General features: G+C 42.2%; 1 protein-coding gene across 5 annotated transcripts in view; it reads left to right on the top strand.

Moving 5' to 3' along the window:
* doc2g (double C2-like domains, gamma) overlaps nucleotides 1-18386 on the top strand; it is a 28254-nt gene that overhangs the window by 4963 nt on the left and 4905 nt on the right. For 3 of the 5 annotated variants that reach the window (XR_007481419.2, XR_007481418.2, XM_049720737.2), the window contains exons 2-10: nucleotides 4740-5127; nucleotides 5484-5563; nucleotides 5893-5967; nucleotides 8729-8838; nucleotides 12747-12873; nucleotides 12951-13007; nucleotides 13458-13582; nucleotides 17345-17426; nucleotides 17678-17774. Coding sequence is in view for 3 of the 5 variants with exons in the window: in XM_049720737.2 (XP_049576694.1) it covers nucleotides 4740-5127; nucleotides 5484-5563; nucleotides 5893-5967; nucleotides 8729-8838; nucleotides 12747-12873; nucleotides 12951-13007; nucleotides 13458-13582; nucleotides 17345-17426; nucleotides 17678-17774 (1141 nt within the window). In the remaining 2 variants the exon portion in view is untranslated. Of the gene's footprint in view, nucleotides 1-1440; nucleotides 1723-4599; nucleotides 4622-4739; nucleotides 5128-5483; nucleotides 5564-5892; nucleotides 5968-8728; nucleotides 8839-12746; nucleotides 12874-12950; nucleotides 13008-13457; nucleotides 13583-17344; nucleotides 17427-17677; nucleotides 17775-18386 lie in introns of those variants that run through there. The other 2 variants (XM_049720738.2, XM_049720739.2) reach the window with 2 other exon arrangements.

The raw sequence follows: 18386 nt of genomic DNA, 5'->3' as shown, positions 1-18386 counted from the left end.
GGTCCTTCAGGAAATTGCACATGCTTTTTGCTATTTCCCCCAATGTAAAGAAATGAGTTTTCACTGGTCAGCAGGTCACTTGCGAGCATTTTGCCAGTGCAGCGAGCTCAGGAAGTGCTCACCTTTTCATTTTTAGCTCGGCAGCAGAGGGTAAAAACCCTGAGAGGATTGTGTTATCTATACATTCTTTCCAAAGTGGGAAATCAAAGAAGTCCTGCAAGGTCAATGTGAGAAATGCTTTTTCATTCTTTCCGGGTAAAAATCAAGAATTCACTTACTGGTCAATACTGCAGTTTTGGATCCTCAAATTCAATGACTCTTTCGCCTCATTGTTTTGACAGTACATTTCTGAATGCACACCAATGGTCACAACATTTGCACAATAAGTGAGATTCAGAACTGGGCTGTATGAAAATTGTTTGTTCTGGAAGGCGTTAATTGGGTGGGGTAAATCAAAACAGTCCCAACTGAGATATTTGTGGAAAACTGGGTACTCCTTGGTCTGATTTTGGTGAGCACCAGGGGCGGAGCTACGTAGTTGGTGCTGGCCATTGTCATTCTCTGGCTACCCCCCTTGTCAACCCCACACCTTGGGGAACTTTGATTGCATTGATTGGCTAGCCAATTAATTGGTGCATGAAATAGAAGAGGATTATGTGACAGTGGAATAAAGCAAAGCAACGGCAAAGAACATAACATTATCGAGTAAAGTAAGCTAAACATTGCCTTTTTCTTGCACTTGATCCTGCTAGATTGTGAGTGTGGTGGGCATTGTTGTAAATATGTGTGGATTGTATTCCATGAAACCATGACTGTTGATGGCATGATTTAAAAAAAAAAAAAATGACGCATACGAACACTTGCGACACGCACTCACTAAAAAAAAAAATTCTGGCTACGCCCCTGGTCTACACAGCCAACCAAAAGGAGACATGGAAAAGGACAGATGTGACATCGGGGACTCTGCAACTGCATCAGCCCTCAATGTTATGGGCGTTATGTGCTTTGAAAAAATCTCCAACAATCAATCTAAAATCCCATGTTTTTAAAAAGTCTCGGCATCTCTCTCTTAAACCTTAATTTCACCGCGTTTCATCCTGTCCTGTCTGTGTAGTGCATGGTTGGGTTTGGTTCACTTTATTACCAAGGCTGACGCGTACTGCTACACACGCGCACGCACACACGATTTATTGTGTTCAAGTCAGTCAACGCGTTGAATTTAATTTCCGATCCTTCAGCGAGTGAATTCTCATTTCATCCTTTGCCTTAATGTGTGTTGTGGACCTATCCATCCACAATTACAATATATTCGTCTGTGTTTTTATTACCACCGTGCGCGCACAATCCATACCTTTGGTTGTTGGTCTATTTGTCACCACGCCCCCCCCCCCTTACTCTCCCCCTTTCTCTCTCTCTCTTTCTCTTCCTCTCTCCCTTTCTTGCCCTCTCTCACCTGCTGCGCTGCGAAAGTGAGTGTCCAATGTATGACATGCACAGTCTGCATTCGACTGATGAGGATTTTAAGTGGATACGTCACAAACAAGGAATAGAGGAGAGGGAGGGACGGAGCAGAAGAGGAGAGTAAGCCATGTACGGAGAGCCAGTGAGAGAGGGGGCTATATTGACTCAAAGCTGGTCTTCATGCTCCTTAGTGTGTGTGAGAGAGAGGCAGACGTGAGAGCAATTAAGATGGAGTGCTGGCATAGATGAAGACTGCCCTGGGTATGTATTTGGTGGCTGTCTGTGTCCGTGCATGTGCCTCTGCGTATGTCTGATGCTCCGAGCGGATGAGTTTGTGGGCACACCAAGCTTCCAAGTGCTTATTGATGTCATTGCAAGCAGTGATGTGGGGCTGTCGTTATATAAACGCAATGTGAAATCACTGATCATATTGGATCATGGGCTCTCCATATTGCTGGAGGATTTTAAATTGTGGGATTTCAATTTGGTGACTTCCATGTGTGTTTGAATTAGTTTGCTGTTTAAAATGCCACTTTACAACTAAGTTGTGGCTTTTGTGTAGCGCTATGACATAGAGGCTTTGCAACAATCAGTTGAAGATGTTTGAATTAACAACAGTGATTGTTTTCCCACACTGGGAAAAAAAAGTCCTTTGAATTTGATGAATTTGAACATGTACGGCTACATCGGTCACACATGGGTGAAATGTATTGTTTTGATTTTGAGCCAGAAAAAGGGGGAATTGTGTCATTGAACCAAATTTTAATCAAGTGGACCTTAAGCATCACCCCCACCAAATTTTCCTCTTAAAAAAAGATGGCTTAGAGAGAGGATGGAAGCACAATTTTAATGAGTCGGAGCAGAATTCCTTCCATTTTAAAGACCAAGGCAAGCAACACAGAAAGCCAAACTGACTGCTAAACACAGACTCATTCGACAAAGTTGGTTGATAAATATTATTGCTGCAAATCATTTGCAAGTGAAATCATTCAATGGTTTTCATAAACGTCGAACAAAAAGGGATAATTGTACCCACTGGGATATGTTGCGTTATTTTTTCTGGACCATGGACCGTCACAGAGATTTCTGCATATTGGAGCCTCTGTGACAATTTACGGGATAAGCTAAACACAATACTTGAGATCTCAACATGGGCAGAAAATAGTGTCTCTTTCAGTGTTGATGAATTTATGAAATGTTTTTTTTAGCACTGATGATAGATATACTCTACACTAGATTCAATTTATTACCATCCTCCATCCATTCAAGTGCATGCAGTGAGTTGTTGCTCTATTTAGGACAGAAATTTAGTCTTGTAAAGCTTGACAAGTATACAAAATTGGTAAATGACAGAAGCATGCAATTTATAGGTGCAGGAAAGTGTGCTGATTTAAAAAATATGGCTTCCACTTTGGGCATTTTGGGACGATTAATATAGAAACCTCTTCTTCCACATAGCAGATGTCATTCAAGAAAGTTACTTTGTCTTTTTACATCCCTGCATGGTGAAGAGATCATGAGCTGCTTACAGAGATAGCAGAACTCTGTGAAACAGTGGAGGGCAATTAATTTTGCAAAGCGGTCACATGAGAAACCGAAATGTCTACACTTTAAGAAAATTTAGAAAAAATATTGTATTGATTCCAGAAGGATACTATAGCCCAGTCAAAATCCCTAGTTTAGCCACTCCAGAATTCATTTGATATTCTAGAATATATTTATATATTATTTTCCTCAACCCCCCCCCCCCTATAAATCATTCAAACCGTCCTTTAGCCCCAGGAAAGAAAAAATCCTGGAGCCGTGCTTGCTTGGCTCAACAAATTTCTACTTTTGATATTGTCTGTCGTTAAAAATATGAAATACACATTTAGGTTATTATAGGTGGTCATTAAAATTAATCTTTACACTATGAAAATTATAAGATGAAATTCATGGTCAAGACTCTAATCAGGACTCCCAAATATCCAGATAAACATGAAAAATGATACAGTGAAACCATTGATTTGTGGACAGTATTATCAGGTCAAATTTTCTTGGTCCCTTTCCATCTGTGTAAAATAAAATTGTTGCTAATATTAGCTTTTATTGTTGATAGAGGGGTAAAAAAAGTTACTCAATATATTGAAAACATTGCTAAACTGGCAATACTGCAGACACAAGTTGCAGCTTTTATTCTCCACTTGGCTAGTGTCCTCAGGTGTACCTAAAATAAAAGCATAACTTTCAAAATAAAAGTAACACGTTTGACTTTGGCTTCATGGTCATTGTGAGGGCCCATCCGAGACTTTAAAGAGTCAGAATGTGTCTGTGCGGGCTACGGGCACACCTCCTTGAAAGAATGCCAGGAAATGTCTCATTATCTATTGACCTATTCATTGAGACTCATAGATCACTTTTCGATCATTATCCGGACTGTGACCCTCATTTGCTTTTATTGACTCATTACCCTGTTGAATCAGGCACTGTGCTCATGACCAGAAATGTGCATACTTGCCATATGTTGAGGATATCAGTGATTTTATGTCACAAAAAAAGATATTAAATGGAATAAAACTTTCTTTTCACAATCGGCAAACGGTTTGTATCATCATCATGGGAGTATTAACCACCCACGTCGTGTTTACATGTCGGAGTTCATCACTTAAGCAGAAGACCCGAAACCGTAATCGCAAAATTTTAGTAAAGGGATGAAAGCATGAAGGAAAAAGATGCTCAAATTGCTCAGAGGGAACTAGGAAAATGATGACCTGATAGTAAATAGAGTTTGTTCGCAGTTATTATGCTTCATTTAGAGGTAAATCATGTTAATGACTCAGTTAGACTCTGAGCGGTATTATGTAAATATTGCTGGGGAGAGGCGCAGGAGTGCAGGGGAGAGAAAAATCTCAGGGGGTGATGTGACATCACATGTTCAGACTTTACAGTGTTACATTGGAATATTCATCCAAAGCACAGACTGGGTGCATCGACATAAAGTGTGAGTCACACTTTATGAAGTGGCAAACGTTGTGGCAACTTGGCAAGTTCTATTTTGGCATTTGAGAGCTCCGATTCGCATAGACAGATGAAAAGTGAAACATATTTCTCTCTTTTTCTCCCCGTTGTCAGTGTGGAAGATGTGATGTGAATTCAAACGCAACGGGTGCTGTCCTACAAAGTCAGTTCCTATGAAAAGTTGGACACTCAGACTTGTGTGTTGTTTTGTTTGTCTCCTTGAGGGCCGAGCCGCCGGTTGCTGTCTCCTCAACTTGTCTTCTTTTCCTTCTTTATCCCAGTCCCGTTCAGCAGCCCACATGAGCGTCTCCAAACCACCGCCGCCAGCTTCCGCCTCCCACCTGACCATCCCACCTTCCTCTACTTCCACGCCCTCTTCATCGGCCTCCTCCCCGTCGGCCCCGCCCCCTCCCTCGCCCGTCAAGATTTCTATGCAGGAGCACTTTGCCATCAACGTGTGCCCGGGTCCCATCCTCCCTATCCCGCAGATCTCAGACTTCTTCCCACGTTTCCACGACTATCCCTGCACGCCGCCACCCCCGCGGGAGAAGAAGATCCTTAAGGAGGAAACTTTCAACGGTGAGATGGGCGGAGGCTTCAAAGATGGCGAGAGGCGGGGGGACAACGATGGAGACAGGGAGGAAGTAGCTGACTCCGATGATGACGACAGTAAGTTCCGTTAGAGTTTATGCCTGTGTTTGTTCATTTATATGGAAATCCAAAAGCATTGCAGCAGAAAAAGAACAGAGCCAGCGCTAAAACTTGAAAATGGAGAGTCATCTTTTTCCATTCAAGGCCAGTTTTTCCTCCGGAGAAAACAACATGCGCTCACAGTGTAATTTGGAGAAAAGTGCGCGCCCATGTCACTATAGGTCCCTGCAGTGCAAAGGCGCTCCAGTCGCTGGAATTTCAAGCTGCAAGACGGGTCAATTCTTATTTAGCAACTTCATATTTTTGTGACTCACAGCTTTTGCTTGTGCGGCTGAGTCGCGTCAGTAATTGGTGTCGTCTTTGTTGTTTTCCAGCCTATTTGGGGACGTTGGAGTTCACCCTTCTCTTTGATCAGGAGAATAACTGTCTCCATTGCACCATTCACAAGGCAAAGGTAAGCGCAACTTTGATGTCTTCTAGACATCCTCCCTGAAATGTATCACGCTTCATAGACACATTTATTTGGACCAAGGACACCAGCCTTACATACTGTAAACTGTCGCATGAGTAAGAATTATGTAAATCCTTTTCAAAGAGTCCCTAGAGGTCATCACAATTGAGTCGAGGGGAGTCAGAAACAGTGGCACGGAATAGAAAGGCCCGGTAGCACTATTGTGATGTTTGCTGTCTTTTTCTGACCCTGTTGTTCGTGCGAAACGTTCAAGGGCGTGACGTCACATCCGACACTTCAGTACAGTTGTGTGTGTGTGTGTGTGTTCACAGGGACTGAAAGCCATGGATTCCAATGGGCTGGCTGATCCCTATGTCAAGCTTCATCTTCTTCCTGGGGCTAGCAAGGTCTCTACTCCAACATTACCTCAGTGGCTATCAATAACATGGGGTTACACCTTACGCAAACAAAAACGAAAAATACGCAAGTGTGTTGACTTTTACAAATCTGGGCCATCTTTTCTGAGAAAAGGCTTTTCCCAAAGTGTCACAGAGCAGCGGGCTCATTTAGTGCGTCGTGTCGAGCCGCCGAGCAGGGAGCTTCGCGGTGGGCTCTTTCTTATTGCGCCTTGTTCAATACGTCGCTTTATCGAGCACATACACGTTCTGCTCGGCTGCGCTGCTCTTGTTTTGTCTCCGGCTCAAGCTGGTGGGAAGATAAGGCATGCCACAACTTGCAGCCCCATGCTTTTGGCAACCTGTTGTTGCCATTTTAGCTCAAGGTGGTTATGAAGTGAGGCTGTGATAAGCGAGAGAGGGCATGCTGAGCCACGATAGGTCCAATGAGGCAGCTTTGGTGAGATCAAGATGCCAACCATCGCGCGGTCTGGGGCGTCTTTTTGTCCCGCAGCCCTCTCCTGTGTCTGCTCCCGCATTGTTCTTAGTCTCGCTGCTCGCTTTCCACCGTTATCGTCGTCTCTGTCTCAGCATATCGCTGTGACCTTCTTTGACCTTGAAATATCAACTCAGAGAGGTGGGAAGGGAGAGGGAGGAAAGGAGGGGGGGGTAAGAGAAAAGATGCGGAGTGAGGGGGGGGGGACATAATGGGAGGGCAGCAGCAGGTGGTTGTCATGGAAACAGAGAGGATTGTTACACGGCTCACGTCAACAGGCGAGTGTTGATGGGAGTAAAGCGGCGGGTAGGCGGGACGCAGGGAATGCGTCAATGAGGAGGTAAGTACCCGTGGCCCGTCATTAGTTTAATATCCACCAGACGGGAGCCACGTCACTTGACAAGTGGGAGCGCACACACGCTGAAGTGAGTATGACGGACGCGCTCGCCTACTCATGCCTGCGTTCAGTCGATGCACGTGAAGGAGGGACTTTTGCGGGAACGGAGGTCCACATGTTCCAACTCACAGTTTACTTCGCTCTCGTCATGCTGCATATGTTGTTTAAAGTTAACGCAGCATCTGCTCAAGAATGACTCGTCTCGGCTGTGGAGGATTTAGTCAAAGTCAGAGATTTGATTTTAAATGGACAACCCATGTTTGAAAATAGTTGATGAACATGTGGAAAAAGTTCTGAACTAAAGTATGTAGTACTGAATTCTGGAGATGCAGCGGGTTTTTTTGGTGTTCCAGATTTTTGGGATGATCAGTGGGAGTTCCCCCCTCCGCCGCTATACAAAAACTTGTTGATAAACGGACAAATTATGATGGTTGTGACAAAAGTTTTTAATGGCTTGTGTTAGGTTATGCTCATTAGAATAATAAATATTGATACATTATCAATGGTTATCAGAGTAAAACAAAGAAAATACGGTTCCGCTACAGACTGAGAAGAACAAGGTTGACGATACCTTTTGTCTACTCCAACCCACTCTTTCGCATTTGGAAATCGTATTGACAATGTGTCAAAACCAAGTCAACCCTTGTTTAATCACATCTCTAGGAAAGAGTAACTGAAGGAGAAAAGTGCAACAAGTAGACAATGGATGCATGCGGACAGATGGAGGGAACTGACTGAAAATAAATGCGAACGGGCAGATGGAGGATGAAGATAAAACATTTAGAAACAAAGTTTTAAAAGACGGCTGATGATGAAGGCACTGACACAAGGGAAACTGAAATCGTGCTTATTGCATAACGTGGTGGTGTGAACTGAAACAATCAATCGTAGTCAGTAAAACAAAACGTGACTTATATAATAAATATGTTTTTGTTTTACTTTTCAACAAACAAAGATGAATAATGATGGGGTCCATATTTTGTGGATGTGGGGACAAAAAGAGACAAAGAAGGGGAGAGGAAGGAGCTGTGGGTCTTGAGGCTCTCGCAACAGACTCACTGAGATGATGATATAGCATGAAAGATGGGGTGTTTATCTTCGGAGCTGCAGACATGAGCAGGAGTAAGTGATGGAAGAGCATTTTGGCTTTTTGTAGCAGCTGCAGAAAGTGGTCATAGGGCAAGCAATTCTGGGACATGAGTATTACCCTGCACAACACCTCTAATGAAATATGAGACACCATTGTCCAGACTCAAATACTTACCATTTACAAAGTGTTGTTTCAACAACACAGGGCAGCAACTTGGGCTTCAGCCTTGATAGGTTATCGTCACAATTTTTCTTTTTCGGAGACTATTACCAGAACTAGTGTCCGCACGATACCACAGTTTGGACTTCCCTACATACAATACCTGTATTAAAGGTATTACAGTACCTTAATACCAGGACTGAAACAATAAAAAAAAACATTAGTAAAAGCATTGGAATAATCTTTCTTAATCCATCCATCCATCCGCACCATTAGGAGCCTGCATGCAATTCACTTCCCGGAAAGCTTTAAATTTTCATTCTGATTGTGTTGCGCACTTTAAACGTCTCCTGCATTTGGAACTGTCGTTGAGGCTCTGCCTCATTACATTGCTAGGAAGACAGATGGACAGGTGAAGAGAGGGAGGCCTCGTGGCCTCTCATGCTCGCTCAACAGATGTCCGAAATTTCCTCAGAGGCTGAGATAAATTATTCCCTCGCGGTCATTTTTTTTTTTTTCAATCCTTTGTCCTTTTTTTTCCTCTGATCTGATGAATTTGCTATCCCAGCCCTTTGCACATTTCTCTCATCCCCTTCACACGAATGCTGCTCAGATGTTTTTCCCTCTACAGGCCAACAAACTTCGCACAAAGACTCTGAAGAACACACTAAACCCAGTTTGGAATGAGACACTGGTGTATCACGGAATCACAGCGGCTGACATGACCACCAAAACGCTCAGGTAGGATCTCAGCTTCATATGTCACTATCTTGCAATTTGTGGTGTTCCCCAGGCGGACAACTGACCATTTGCATGCAAAGGTGGGGGGGGTGAGATTCCCTGCAAACTGCCCGCAGCTCAGTGCGCGTTCTTCTGGGCTTTTCCAAGTAATTTATTATTGCAGCCAACTGCCACACTTGCTGCTTCTCCTCAGGTGTCAGCTGTGCTAAGATTGTCTCCATATGGAGTGTCTGAGGTCAAACGTTGCCAACTTGACCCAAAAACTTAAATACACTTTTGCTGTCCCGTAAGATGATTCAGAGACTGGCAGGGAGCGCATACGCTGCGTGCAATGAGTGTCACAGTGGATTCGTAATCGTGTTGGGTGACTTTGTTTATCCTGAGGAAACACAAGCATGCACACACATACACACGCACGCTCAGTGCATTCATCTCCCTTGAACACAAATGCAGCCAGGCAAGTGCGTTCATGTGTGTGTGTGTGTGTGTGTGTCCCCCTTTGTGTATGTCAAGGGCAACTGGTGGAAGGAGTGCACGTACGTACATACTACATATATGGCTTGTCCTCTGGACATAGACAAAACACACCCTGCCAAACAAAACTCATCTGCCACAGACAAAACCACAATTTATACGTCTTCCTGAAATGCACCACCACACATATACACACACGCACGCACGCACGCACACACACGCACCAGCAGAGATCCCTCAAACTAGAGAAAACCCATCTGACCTCTATCCAAGGACACAGACACAAACAGCATGGTGGTGCTGGCGAGCCAAAGAGAGGAGGAGGCGGAGCATGTCCGAGAGTCAGGGGTGGTTCCAGAGAAGAACAAAGTGAGCAGGGTGGGGTGGGATACAGTGTGACTGATGGTAAGTGGCAGATACGGGCTGGAAGAAGAAACTTAGGATGCTAAGACGAAGGAAGATGACAGGGTCAGTGGAGAGAATCTGACTCAGAGATCATTGTGGGATTGATGTATTTGAAGTCTTAGTGAATGGCAACAAACAAAAGAATGGGGACAGTAGGAAGCTGAGCGCAAATGAAAAGCTCACATCCAAAAAGAGATGAGAACTTGAAAGAATCAAAATCTCTCTGGTTGTGTTTGTATGCCAGCGCCACACCTCAGCCAATAAATGGAGTTTGTTCTCATTATTTCACGCAGAGCAAAGCAGTGTTAGGGAACGTCAAAAACAGAGGGGCATCCCCAGAGAGATGTTGACTCACTGGCTCGTGCCCTGCCGCATTCTACTTGGCTGCTCTCTGCTGCGTGTGCGACAAGGGGGACGCTGTGCTGTTTGATCCGCACGCTACATGAGCCAAACACTCTCTAGGGATGGTGCTGCCGGTGTAGACCCTCCAGGTATTAATTAGTCGAGCTGGGTAAAACTGCAAAAAGACCAAACTCAGTTCAGTGATGGATTTCATCAGTAACTTAATCACATCAGGACCTTCAAAAGCAGAGTTGTCTATCGTGTGTTTTGTCAACCATGTTAACCTTTTTTCCCTTCATAGAGACAATCTATGAAAAATTACCTTTTTATAGTCTTGGATACAAATAGTTGGGTCTCTGGAGTACCTGCCCACCTAGGTGTGAAATTAAACTAGCATCCATCTACTCGTCCATCCATCCATCCGTCCATCTATCCCATCCCAACATTTGGATGCTATGGCAAAATGCAATCAACTGTCCATTAAATAGAAGATGAGTTTCCACATCCATCTGCTTTAAATAGTCCACTACAGTAGTACATTTGATACAAAATTGAAAGTTGGCAGAGCAGTCCTGCCAGTTTTTAAGGATGATCCAGCAGAATAACCTAATTAATGTCCTCAGTGAAGACTTCACGGTTGGACTCTTACAAGCTTTAATCCTTTAATTGATGCACAAAGGCTGCCCGAAGTGCTCCGATCTTGATTGAAAAGCCAGACATAGTGGCAAAGATGGACTAAATCTGCCCCTGATTAGCAGCCGTCTGTCTAAAACTTTGACATGTTTATTTTTATTTCACATAAAAGATGTCGTTTTTTTTTTTTTTCATATTAGTGAATGTATTGTTCTGCTTTGACATCTATATATGAATTACAGTAGCTTTTTTTGAAATCATATTTTTTGAAGACTTGATTCAATATCATGTCCAAATACTATTCAATCTGTATCAGTCACTGCGGTCTGCCTCTCCACTGAGACACCTCTGAAATGGTTTAGACAGCCGTGACAATGATAATGTGCAGTTGAAAAAATTCCCCTCACAGCAATTTTTTGTGCAGCTCATTGCGCAAAAAAAAAAAGGTTGTGAACTGCATACCGCAGGTGAATTATGGGTGTCCTTTTTGGATTTGATTGCTAAAATGGCCATCAGGCTGGCAGTTAACAGGGGAGAGATGTAACGGTGCTTTCATGCCTGTGTGTGTGCCTGTGTCTCTTTCCTCGGTTTCTTCTATCTTTCGATCTCCCCGTCAAACTTTCTAATAGACTCGCACTGTCCTCTGCCATGGAGAGATAAAGGCAAATGTAATACTTAATTTTGTATTGGATGCAGTCCAAGGTTGAATTTGGCTGCAGGATGATGCCTCAGGTGAGACATTCAGTCAGGCGCAAAATGGGTCTTGAAGGAAAATATTCTAATCAGAAGTTAAAGAAAGAACTCTGTTTTGTTGTTATTGTTGTTTTAAGATACAGACTTGACCTTTATTGGCAGCTTTTGATTCCTCTGCTTTTTGAGGATGTCGTTATGGGACTTTTATGATGGGCTGTTTCCAAAACAAAATAGCAAAGGGGGAAGGAATTCCCATCTCGAGTTTAAAAGCCTTTATATATTTTTGATTTATGAGGAAACTACAATTCTTTTTCTTGTTGTTCTTTTCACTGAAACAGATACAATAGGATTCCACTAATGTCCCCTTGGAGGGCTAATTCTTCTTCACTGTTTGTACGCTATCAAGAGCAGATAGACGAAGAAATAATCACAAGCTATAAAATGTAGCATCATTGAAAGGATGAAATGTTGGCGGTAGTGATGATGAGAAGCACAGCAACATGTCTGTCGCTGTTGCAGTCCTTTTAAAACATATGTTTTGTGTCGGAAAAGAAGCAGAAAAATATTGTTTCTGTGACTTTTTCATAGAGGGTTGCATATAATCACAATTTAAATTTAAATTTTACAAAAATGAATTACAACTTTTCATTTGTTGCTGGTTGGCTATGTTGATGGCATAAAATCTCTTCACGAGCATCTGTTGAGCTTTTAGAGGAAACATGGGGGAGAAGGTGCAAGGATTTTCATGTAGGCGCTTTTCCCGGAACTGGTGTGACATTTCACCACAACCTTTATCTGATCTCCAACCCATACGACGCATCCAGTATGCGATGGAGCTTATGCATATAAATCACTAGACAGCCGTGGTCATGACTTACGGAGCGACACTGCCGAACATCCAAGGGGACTGGAAGAGTTGAAAAGGAAGGTGTTTGTGTGTTTTTTCTTGAGTACAAGAGAGCGCATATCTGAAAGAATATAAAAGAGTCGCTTCCATTAGCATGAAAAGGAGTTCTTGGTGAATAAAATCCTAGACAAAGAAGCTAGACAGAATTTACAGCTCATAACAAATGACATCGCACATTAGCTTGATATTCGCCTGAGTTTGCTACAGTATGTCATCTTTTTTTTTGTCACACCATTGTAAAAAGTTGGTAAGGGTACCAAAATCTCTTTAATAAATCAGAGCCCGGTCATACTTAATCATCACACATCATTGACTGGCTAACGGAACAGAAAGGATAACAAATGTGCCTTTTCGTGCCAATTGTGTGTCATTGTGCCTTGACTCATCGTGCTAATCGAATCCCCAATTTTGTCTTTTGCACGAACGCATCTTGTCTCGTGTTGGTGTCATGCAGGCTGTGCGTATGCGACATGGACAGACTGGGACGAAATGAATTCATCGGCGAGGTGAGAGTGGCTCTGAAGAAGCTCAGAGAGGGTGACAACAAACGTTACAATATGGGCTTGGAGAGAATTGCACAGGTACGGTTGCGATGCCTTGTTCTGTACATTTTATGATCTCTCTGACATCACCGCATATCCACGTTCTTTGGTTCCAGAACAAAGAATCCAACAATCAAGCAGTGGAGCAGGGAGCGCTGGTGGCAGAGGAGGAGGTACCAGCTTTATCTTTTTATCAACAATAATTTTCTCTCTCATTTTGCATCTACAAAATGATTTCATATCTTCCACGCCGCAATATCCTACAGAAAAAATGCATGCCAAGGAGACATCGGGCATGTTACAGGGAGTGCTGAATTGCTGACATTTGTCAGTTCGGTGTGGTTCTCCACTGGTTGTTATCGAAACCCTTCTTGTGATTTTAGAGACGCGTGTTAATAGCGTTTGGCCTCAAGGGGTAATGGAGCAGTGTCACGTTCCTAAGCCCAGACAAAGCTTTTAACTACAGTGTAGACTTTCACACAGCAAATGCTTCAGGCTTAAAAAGGAAACTGTAATTCTAATCTTCTCTGGGTTAATTCCGGAGTACTACTGCTTTTTCCTAGCAGTGTTGACCTCGGTGCGTGTGTATGTTTTTGTAAAAAATGTGTGTTCTCTGTGGGCAGCGGGGACGCATCCTGGTGTCGTTGTGCTATAACACGGAGAAGGGCTGCCTGCTGGTTGGGATCATACGCTGTGCCCATCTGGCCGCCATGGACTCCAATGGCTACTCTGACCCCTTTGTCAAAATGTGAGTCACAACTTTTATGAATCAACCTTACTTCCTCTCTTTGTTTGTACACACTATGTAAACAGATTTTGGAGGAAATGTTCCTGTTGCAGCATTTGAAGAACATTGCACCGTGTCCACATTTGAGTTCACCATTGATCAGTTCTCATCACACCGTATCAAGAGTAACAAAAGGGTTGCATGCATAAAAATAATCCACACTTTAAAATGTCTCTCGTTAGCAAAAACCTTTTAAGAATTTACTCTAACTACAGCTGAGTTTATTTATGTCTATTCATTCTATTTATGATTTTGAACTCAAATTTAGACAAGCAAAATCATTGATTTCACTTATGTCAAAAATCTACTTTAACACAAAGAAAAATATGTAATTTATAATAATCAGAGCCTTTTTTGATACTTGTTTTGTTCAATTCTTATTTTTAATTCCTAATTTCTGCCTATTTCCTTTTTTTCCCTAAATTCTGACTTAAATTCAAGTCTTGTTTTTTCCTTTTCTTCCACTTTGTCAGACTTGTACTTTTGTTATCATTCTTGAGGTGACTTTTTCCCCCTAGTCAATTTTTTTTTTTTTTATTCGACACTTTGACTCTGACAGGCAATGACATCCTGTTTTGTCCACTGTGATAGAACCGAATAGTTATTTTCTGCAAAATCTGACATCAAATGGACAAAGCTGACGCTTTTGCAGACGTTCTCAGGGCAGACATTGTGGATACGATTTCTCACTGTGTATACAGAAGGGAAAAAAACTTCAGCTTTCTCTCACTGAACTTGAAGTGTTGACCATTGCCGCAGCACATAAGGCTGTAAATATCCTGGATTGAGCATGAGTCACTGAAGGAGCGCACAATGAAGGGTTTTCAAGAAGCATTACTTGGTCAAAGGCAGTTAATGGAAGAGATCTGAAGTGTTTTTTTTTTCTTTTTTCTTCTGCAAAATGCTGAATGACGCCATTGGCTAAAAGCTCCACAAGTGGGAAAGATGTGCTTCACAACCACGCACTTTCTCTGATATGCACATCTTTTCATTTGGCCCTGAGGCATTGATTTGTTACACTACTTCACATTCTAGTACTTCATCCTCCCCATTTGCACTACATGCAAAAATGTGCACAGAAATTGTATCTCATGCTTCTCTTTCCTTTTCATCTCAAACTTTTTATCATTCTCTTTATTCACTCTTCTACCCACGATCGTCAACCTTCTTTACCTCACTTGTTCTTTTAAATCATGTTTTTGTGTTTCGTGTGTGACACATTTCACCTTAAACACCAGAGACCAAGCCCATGACCCTGCTGCTTGAAACATCTGCAAATCTCATGCTACTTGGAGTGCATGTGTGTTTGTCATTTTCGTGGGGTTTAAAATGGAGTCATTTAATAGGGAAATAGCAACTATTGAATAGCTGCTGCTGCTGCAGTTTATTAAACTGGCTTGTAATCAAAATCATTTGATGGTCTGCGCTAAAAGGATTTTTATCAGGATATAAAATATTATCACAGATTAGTTTTGTCAGTGTATATCACGTACATTTATTGAAGTAAAAGTTTTACATTAGAGACCTAAAATTAAATTAAATTGCAGTGTACAACTGTATGAGGACTCGAGCACAGTACAGCGCCATCTATCCAAAATCTTATTTTTTAAAGGTTTAACATGTCACTTCACCTTTTTCCTCACGTTGCTGTGTTTGCCTTTCCCTGAAGATCCGTATTAGAAAACATCGCATGGTACTAGACAAGTATGAATAATAGCTGTGAGTCACAATTAAGCTTTTCTTTCAGTGGAGTGTATTCCGTGTAAAGACCACTGAACATGTTTTTAAAAAGTGAGAGAATAATCCTTCCTATCTCTGTGGACCAGTGTCCTGTGTTCTGAAATATTTTGAATGCAAGCATAGTTGTATTGGGGCTGTGTAGAATGGTTTTGGCTGAGGCATCGCTATTGTCAATATTGCATTTGTTTGTTTTGGAAAACTGGAAATTGGAATTCCCCCATCTGTGCCGCATTGGAGACCATGCAAAATGAGATTTGGCACAGGTTGGAGTAAGACCTCCCCGGAGCCTCATCCCCAAGCTTCTGTTTACCGGTTCAATTGCTACTGCTCTTTGGCTGCCTTCCTCAAATTACTTTTCAAATTATCTTTATTGTACACAAACTTTGTCATTTGAGAGGATTGTTTAGTTGTGTTGAAGAAACCTATGGCATACTGTGCTCCCTTCCAATTGCTTATTTAATGACTCTGCCTCTTGCTCATCAAACAGAAAGATTGAAAAGAAAATTGTTTCTGATACCTGCTTCCCTTTTCATTGTTGACACAAGCGTATGGTGAATCACATTTTTCCATCACCTTGTTGTCTCTCCATTTTTGCATCTTTGGTCTGGTTCCGGTGCCGCTGCGACAGTCCATGCCTTGCCGTTAGCTGTCTGTCACCCGTGGGGTGGATCGGAGAGGTTGCGCAAGGAGTGAGATCTCGCACCACCTGAAAGTCTTAACTCAGAATTCACACAGATGACTCCCACCGCCCTCTGGCAACCTGTCTGGTGCCCCTTTACCGGAGCGTATCTCCTCCTCCAACCTTGGCATGATTAGGATCTCTCTGTGGTCTTCTGTCACTTGTGTTTCTTTGTCCAAAGGACTTCTAGGTCACAATTATCTTCGAAAGAATTATGATGAATGCGATGTCTCCATTTAGTTCCATTCAGCAAGGTTTATTGTCAAATAAAGGCAAGAGATAAAGAGTGGACGGATTAACGACTTCCATTCCAGAAAAGTGTGGGTACAATATATTTGTAGAGCTCTGATATTCAAATGGACCATTTCGTTCCACAAAAATTGTTTGATTCCGTCGTGAAAGTTCACCTGTTGAAGTTTGAGATGTAAGGGTGAAGGTCAGTCATCTTGCTCCTTTCTGCACACTAGAAATATGAAGCGAAAGTACATGCCTGGCCTTTTCCAAAATTGACAGGAGCAATCCACCAACACCAGTTAATTAAAGGCTAAAATCACCCTCAGTGGACAGGTGATAAAAAAGTGCCCTGGAACTAAAAGGGTAATTATTTCAATTGCCTTGATTTGTATTTGGATTAGGGCGGCACTGGTTAGCACGTCCGCCTCACAGTTAGGATTCCATCCCCTGATTCTGGCTCTGGCCCTCCCTGTGTTTGCATGTTCTCCCCGTGCCTGCGTGGGTTTTCCCCAGTTTCTTCCCACATTCCAGAGACAATACTTGTGTATTTGGATTATATTTCTTCATAGTGGCATACTTAGCTATCTATCAGATCATTTCGCCCAATACATTTCAGGTCAGCAATGAAATATTACAAAATCTATTTGCTCCAGAATCTTTTTTTTTTTTTTAAACATTTTTTAATTTTAAGTCTGTTCTATTCGGTTCAGGCTTGAGTGTGCTGTCGTAATGATGTTTATAATGGCACATGGTGGTATTGTCAAGGTCATAGCAGCTACCAACTGTTATGTTTTTTTTCCCCAGGTAGATAACATAGATGATTCACACATAGATAAATTGTGGAGCAGCATCTATTGAGGCAGAAGCAAATATGCAGTATGTAGTGTTCTGTGGTTGAGGTGCCCTTAATCAAGGCGTCTTAGTAGACCACTGTGTCACAGTGTGTGATTATGTTCACTAATTGATGAAGGCTAATAAATGATAACATTTGACGTCTGCATGCAGTGCCACAAATTTGTCTTACTTTTATACCGATAAGTGATGTAAAGTCTTTCTTCTTGTCCTCTAAGCATCTTACAGCCAGACATGGGGAAGAAATCCAAGTACAAGACGTCGGTGAAGAAAAAGACTCTCAACCCTGAATTCAATGAGGTACACGCTCAATGCATGTATTGCAACAGTGAGGCCATTTTGCAAAATACACACACACACACACACACACACACACACACACACACACATACTTTTAGATGAGGCGTATTATTGGAACTGATACACTTAAAATACATTGAAGTGAAAAACACTTAACATTTAGTTGACTTGAGTCTTTTCTTTAGCAGGTAAACGTCACACTGTCAACTGATGTAATTGATGTAGTGTATTTGTGTCTTCATTGTGCACAGGAATTTTCCTATGAGGTGACTCTGGACTTGCTGGCTAAGAAAACCCTTGAGATCTCAGTGTGGGACTACGACTTGGGAATGAGCAATGACTTCATAGGTAAACTGGAATGATATTGCGAAGAATGAAAGAAAGCTAGCTTGAACTGGACTAGTTAGAACCACAATGTTGGTATCTCTTACTGATCTTGAGTTGTACCATTCTGTTGCAGATATCCATAAATAAAACTGAAGCGTTGAAGTTTGTTTAGATTCATTTTAACGCCAATGGATTAAGAATGGAATTTGATTTAAATGGATATGCCAGTCAAGGCGTGTGAGTAAATGCTTTTGGCAATGTAGTCTATGTTGATGATAGAGACAAGAGATGAGAGAATGTAGCAAATTTCAACAAGTATCAAAACCAGGCCAAGCGTGGGTGGGGGGAACGAGCAAGGGAGAGGTGCATTAAAGTAAGATGCATAAAAAGTGCTGCGAGATGAGACTTAATTATGATGCATGGGGAGTCTGATCGAGCTGGCAAAATAGAGATTGAACATATCAAGGAAATGAGAGGCTTAAGAAATAGTTTTTTTTTTTCGCCAGCTCTGCAGTGTTCATGCTTTCATGCTTGTGGAATCACTCCCACTAAACAGCTTTGCAGCAGCCTGGTGTGCACATGCAAAAGATAAAACACATGGGGGGGATTCAGGAGTGATTGGAAGGATGAAAA

This window comes from Syngnathus scovelli, chromosome 5 (genome assembly GCF_024217435.2).
Source record: "Syngnathus scovelli strain Florida chromosome 5, RoL_Ssco_1.2, whole genome shotgun sequence".
NCBI lineage: Eukaryota > Metazoa > Chordata > Actinopteri > Syngnathiformes > Syngnathidae > Syngnathus > Syngnathus scovelli.
This window is presented reverse-complemented; position numbering and strand designations above follow the sequence as displayed.